Raw genomic sequence first — 6904 nt, 5'->3', positions numbered from 1 at the left:
TATATATATATATATTTATTTATATATATATACATAAGTATAAGCGTAAGATCCGAGCAGAGTGCTCAATGATAAAATCAGAGCAAGTTAAAATCAATAAAACAGACTATAACTTCAGATAAAACACTTTATTACTATTAGTTTCATGCTTGGTAAGAGCAATCTTTATTCAGCAATAAAGATTGCTCTTACCAAGCATGAAACTAATAGTAATAAAGTGTTTTATCTGAAGTTATAGTCTGTTTTATTGATTTTATATATATATATATATATTTAATCTATATAATGTATATATATATTTATATATAATATGTACATCATATATATATTACGTGTACATGTTGTATAAATACAACATATACACGACTTACGTGAACACACCAAAGGACATGATGTTCTTAAAGCCAAATGAGAAGTGTGGCCTACTTTTGGAAACATTATTTTGTAGGTGACTCTAACTGGCTGCACTATTATGAATTTGCACCTCAGCATTACCAGATAAGTTCACCTGCTGACCATGTATGGATACTATATACTGACAAAGAATAGAAGCTCATACAACTTAATTAAACCAAGCTACTGTTTCTACAAAGGGATTGACTTAACTCTGGAGAGATATTTAGCAAAAGAGATACCATATGTTATGATTCACTGTTGAAAACTCGAATATTTGTGTTTTTGTTATCGCTCCTATCGCTGTAAAGTCGGTATATTCATAAGACAACATATTCATAGCAATTTATACAATAGTAAAAAATGCCATCATCGAAATATGAATGTTTTTTCTAACTTTGTTTTGTGTTTAAAGTTTAACTATTAACCTAAAGCAAGGCACTCTTATTTAGCATTAAATTTATACAATATATATATTTATGTTTTGAGTGATTATTATGACTAGTTCTAAGAGCTACATAACAATATAAAAGTAGTAAGTTCATTACATTGATTGTCAACATCATTACTGTTATTATGTCATTACTGTCATTATTGTTGTTATATCCCTATTGTTTTTATTGTTGTTATGTCATAATTGTTGTTTTGTTATTATATCAGTATTTTCTTATTGTTGTTATGGCATTATTGTTGCTATTGTTGTTTTGTCATTATTGTTGTTATTGTTGTTATGGCATTATTGTTGCTATTGTTGTTATATCATTATTCTGCTATTGTTGTTATGTCATTACTGTTGTTGTTGTTATGTGATTATTGTTGTTATTTTTGTTAAAATATCATTATTGTTGTAATTGTTGTTATACCATTATTGTTGTTTGGTGTTTATGTCATTAATGTTATTATTGTTGTTATGTCATTACTGTTATTATTGTTGTTATGTCATTACTGTTATTATTGTTGTTATGTCATTACTATTGATATTTAGGCTTCTCTGTTATATACATACTGATAATTCCAATGAATATCACACATTAATATCTCAGTATGAATCTTTTTAACTCCATCATTATCGTTTGATTGTTTTCTCCTTAATTTCATATTCTTAACCATGTGATCAATATAACACTGTAGCTCATATGCATGTCAAAGTCATGAATTTATAAATAATAAATGTTTCAAAACAGAGATCACAACTCGCTCATAAAAATATACTATAAAAATATATGTTGTAGTTATAAAAGTGCTATCCAAAATTGTCTATAAAATTCACAAGGATATTCGAACAGTAAATAACCGTTTTGATTGTTATTACAGTTTTGCCTAGTTTGAAAATTGCATAAATATTTTGCAATGAAGCATACATATCAATTCAACAATATAAAGAATATATATTGCAAAAAGTGAAATTATACAACAGTGTATTTTGTAACTTCAAAAAATTAATATTCTTTCACATTTTAGATTGGGACAAAAACAAAAAGCAGCAGGCAATATTTGAGCAGAAAGTGTTCCACGCCAACAAATAAATAAATAATTTTGAACAGATTTTAAGAGTAAGCTCTTTTCATTAAAGATGACTATAAAAACATAATATTTAATCTATAAGAGACATTCACTGTCTTAAAAGGTGAATGTATAGGCTAAAAGCTAAGCAAAAAATACTTTGATAGTCCCTGAGAGAGGAGAGTTGCAGTTAGAGTTGGGACATTTTACCTGCTGAATTACACTCTTTTTTGACTCATCATTTTTGCATGAGTCACAGTAAATAAGATGTCCACATGGAAGTCCAACATTAGTAGCTGGGACAAAGTTAGTAGTCTTCAGTTCACAAATTCTACAACAAGCTTTATGTTTAGTCTCTCGCTCACTTTGTTGGAGTTGTCCTATCCGTTGATCTGCAGGCTGTTGTGCAGGTGGATTATGTTCTTGAAGAGGATGTGAGGCAGCACTAGATGTTGGAGTTATTTCACCGCACCTTATTGGCTCCTCACTAGCATCTTCCAATGCATGCACAGCATTCACCATGTCTTTTACACTTTCAAAATGGTTGTTGTTATTGGCCAGAGCTTTAGCAATTGTCTGTCTATCATGCCCCAGTTTCACACAAATCTCTGGCATTGTCTCTTGTTCAGATATGGCTACCTTTTTCCTCCATTCAGCTCGCTTTTGCATTTTTGTTTTTGTTGTACATTTCTTGTTGTCCGGAGTCCTTTGGTGAACTAGATCAACATATGCTGCCCCTTTCTTGTTTAGCAAATAAGAACAGTCAGGAAACCAGCGGGCATGCTCCTCCCATGGTTCATCATGAGCTGTCCATCCTTTGATCCCTCCTAAGCAGTAAAAGCACCGAACCTGGTCACCAAACCCTGTATAATAAAATCCTGCCTCACAAACTTGCTCTCCAGTCAGGGGGCTGCTGGCTGGCCACCTCTGGAAAGTTCTCAGTCTCGCAGAATCTGGAGCATATTTTATAACGGCAGCTCGATTGGTACAGATCCCCAATGGGCCACTGTCTGTACCGCTTTCTCGCTGCTGATTCTCCTCAGTGGCTGTGAGATTACTAAATATTGTTATATTTGTCATTTCTTCATTTGCTAATTTCGTTGGCCTATACGATCGGTTTCCACAATCCAGCCCTTTGACAAATCGACAAAAGTTAAAAAGTCGAGCATGCTCAGTCATAGGAACCTCATGCTGTGACCAGTTACGGAGCCTCCCTCTACAAAATACACACTGAACTTGGTCTCCCTCTCCGAGGTAGTAAAATCCCGCTTCAGCCATTTTGTTACCAGATAATGTTCCATCATGGGGCCATTGTGTCTGGAATGTTTTTCTCCTTTCTCCTTCATCAACCATTAATGATTCTCGCTCCTCCGTTGTCAGATCATTTTTAATGTAAGTAAGGTAATCTTTTGGAGTTTTCTGGTCAAGTTCTTTCTGTAGAGTTAGAGGTATAACTGGATTGCAGTTTTCTGGATACTGTGCAACTGTGTAGACCCATAAACTAGTTTTTTTCATCCAACCACCATTCAGTCCATTTAATTGAATGCCAAATTTATTGTCAAACTCAAGATTTAGTGAAGCTGTTGCTGAAGTTTGTCTTTTAAATGTCTTTGATACTGTTTCGATTTTTTTTGATTCTTTTGCTTTTGTACTTTTGAGGCAATTAAGGAGATTACATGTGTAAACAATGTAACAAGATGCTACCCATTGAAAAGTCAACAAACGAAGCACAGCAAAGAAGGGTAAAATGCTTTTGTCGATGTAATAAAACAAGCAATCTGTTTCGGTGCAGAAGAACGGATGTAGTTCCTGCCTTGCATTAGCAAAGTTTAGCTGTTGATTAGAGGCAAATAGAAATGAGGTTAGTTCTCTACTCAAAATGTCTCTCGGATGAGTCCATAGCACTTTGTGATTGCTGCCTGATGAGACATAATCCATCGCTACAAGTATAGATAGGTAGGGGATTATTTCTATGCGAGAACAAATAGCTTTTTGAGTTTAACATAATGTATTATAGTTTTAGTGACATACTTTAATATTGGAATAAATAATTCTTTGAATTCAACATACTGTATGTAGCCTTAGAGTTATATATTTATGTAGTGAAAATAGGTATTGCTGTTTAACATACTATAGCCGCAAAGATGTGATTGCAACATTAAAGTCATTTAAATGAAATAAGGACCAATATAAGGATAAAACATCAGCTACAATTTGATGTCATTTTTGTCTTTGTAGACTAGCCCTGTCCAGAGATATAAGCATTTGAATGAGATAACTTTTTGAAATGCCCAGATGCAAGCAGGTGCTTTATTCGTGAGGTGTGTAGTGAGCATATATAAAAAGATTCCACGAACGATAAATATAAAATCTCTTTAGCCGATCATCAGCACAAAATTTTTATATAGATCATAACAAATGCTATCACTTGTGAAACGCATTGTCTGGGATTTCAAAGATTCTCGTCATTAGGGAATTTATTGAATTACTAGATCGGGCCGCTGAATCAACACATTTTATTGACAAACAACAGAATTTTAACATTGCTTCCAGTTCCAGCGAAAATGACACTGATTTTTCTGAGCATCAAGTGATTAAAGATTGGAGTAGACCGCCTATGGTTAGAGCTGACAGGCGTCAGCAGCGTTGTGCTCCAGAGGAAGATAGGAGGATGGAGGTCGATCTATCCTTAACTTTGAGTCATATATATATATATATATATACATATATATATACATATATATATATATATATACCGTAAAATCTCACAAAATCGTATTCATAATGAATTGTTTATATCAATAATAATAGTTATCTCGTTGTCCAATTCCAAAGCGTTTCGTTTTTTTCATTAAAACTTTGAAAGCAATGTTATAGCAATAACTACTGTCCTAATACTTCGAAGGACATGCATATAAAAACCAGTTCGCAAGTTTTGAATAAAAATATACATTTAGCGGGCAAACCTTTACGCGTTGCATTCGTGCTGAATGCAGGGCATACAAGTTTTGTTTGCCAAAAACTTTTTTGGACACCAATATTGACTAGTTCAGCAGCGCAAAGGCGTTGAGGCCAGAAGATATTGTGGAAGGTATTAGACAACTAGAAGATGTTCGTTTCATTGAAAGCAACAATCAGAACGCAGCTATCCAAGCAAACGATGGAAATATTTTGGTTTTAACAACGTTAGTTTTTGTTTCTGCATATAATACAAATATGGTTCATTTATGTCACTTGTTCATGAATATATACCTGTATCACTTAATAAATTATTACTGTATAACTTATAAATATTCAGATTTATAGCATGTTATTTAATAGCATCCTTGCAGCTGTCTTAACATTGCTTACAATGGATCGATGCTCATAACTCTACTTCTATTGCACATAAAAAGCTAGTTTTGGCTGCAAACTGTAGCAAAAATATCAGTGAGTGCAATGAGCTTTTATTCAACAATGTTAAATATAGATATAAAATAAAAATATGCCTTCAAATTTAGAATGGAATAAAAATTGAAAATGCCAACAAATTGCAAAGAATGACACAGGCTATAATATCATCGCAGGTCAATTGGAAGCAATAGATATCAACTGGTAGAGATATTTCTCGGTTACACGAAGCAAATTTATGAAGAGATCTTTGACAAGTTAGAGGTAAATTAACAGATGTATTGCATTCAAAAAGGTTGAATATCGCGCCACCGGAAAAATAGAGCAAAATATAGGCAACATTTGCTTCACCCGTAATAGGGCTAAATCTATCTTCGGAAAATTCTGACAAGCCATTTGAAAAATAGACCGCCAGCTTCTATTTGAACGCTGCCTCCAATTGACAGAAAAAATTCCACTACAGAAAAAATGTTGAAAAATAGAGCGCCATGGCGTTATATTAAAGGTTTCACGGTATACTAAACCAAAGGTGATCATTTTACTACTCATGAATACATTTACTTATTTATAAAATTATAACTTTTTGCTGTCACCAATCATCGTTTCATAACTTTTTTATCATTCCATCTAGCTGTAATATTTGCTTCAAATTTTCTTTAGCAGTTGTAGTTGGTGAATTAGACTCATGATTAGAATTTATGTTCACTTCTCACTTCTCAATGAGAAAAAATCGGTTGTTCAATGCTCCTAAAAACAAAGCTTAGAATTGTTGTCTTGGCGTACTTATGCTTTCTTTAAAAATTTGCTCATTTTGTAATTTTATGCTCTCAATCTATTTAACTCCTATACTGAAAGCTCCTAGTAGATACACGTTAGAATGACAAATCGATGAATGACATATATTTATTAGATTTGTTTTATTGCTTACAAGATAATTATGTTCCACCACGAGTAGAGTAGTAGTGTCATTGTCAATTAACCCACCAGAATCGGTGGGTTAATTGATTTCAAATAAATTGATGTTATTTTGCGTTCACTATTTTGGTCAATTCAAAAAACCATTTGTTTTGTACTTGAACCAACTAATCAAATTTGACCAGTAAAGTTTTTTTCACAAATTGATACTAATAATGACTAGACAACGTTGACTATACATGACATTTTAGGATGCAGTTGGTTTTGCCATATATTCGAACATATTCTTTTTAAAGATGCGGCTTGCTTATTTTATCTAGTAACTAGTTTCTGGTGGGGGAGCAACTGAGAACTTTGCTGATACAAAGGCCTTGATGAAATAAGTATCTCGACGACGTAATTACCATAGACTGGCAGCATCGGGCAGCATCGGAGTCAGTATTTTTATTTTTATTTAGATTAAGATAATTAAGATTTTATTTTTGAAACATTTCAGCAGTCAGGCTACCTCAAACATAAAAAAAATAGCAACTGATAAAATAATACTTATACTTTCTGATTGAATCAACTGAAATTTGGTGCAACTATCTTTAAACCTATATATCTACGCAGGAATGAATAGGTATTGGTGATTAATATACTGCAGCCTTTGAGCTATTTATCTATATAGATATGATAATTCCTTTATTTATAAACCTATATA

The 6904-nt window shown here is 32.8% G+C and overlaps 1 protein-coding gene across 1 annotated transcript; it reads right to left on the bottom strand.

Annotated features, from left to right (window-relative positions):
• Positions 1-2040: 2040 nt before the first annotated feature.
• On the bottom strand, positions 2041-3805 carry LOC137387244 (baculoviral IAP repeat-containing protein 7-like). The gene has a single exon (XM_068073584.1). The coding sequence runs from the start codon at positions 3409-3411 to the stop codon at positions 2041-2043; it is 1371 nt and encodes a 456-aa protein (XP_067929685.1). The 5' UTR covers positions 3412-3805.
• Positions 3806-6904: the final 3099 nt, after the last annotated feature.

The sequence above is a fragment of the Watersipora subatra genome, chromosome 2 (assembly GCF_963576615.1).
Source record: "Watersipora subatra chromosome 2, tzWatSuba1.1, whole genome shotgun sequence".
In the NCBI taxonomy this organism is placed as follows: Eukaryota; Metazoa; Bryozoa; class Gymnolaemata; order Cheilostomatida; family Watersiporidae; genus Watersipora; species Watersipora subatra.
The sequence above is the reverse complement of the archived record's forward strand: the minus strand, read 5'-3'. Positions and strand labels throughout refer to the sequence as shown.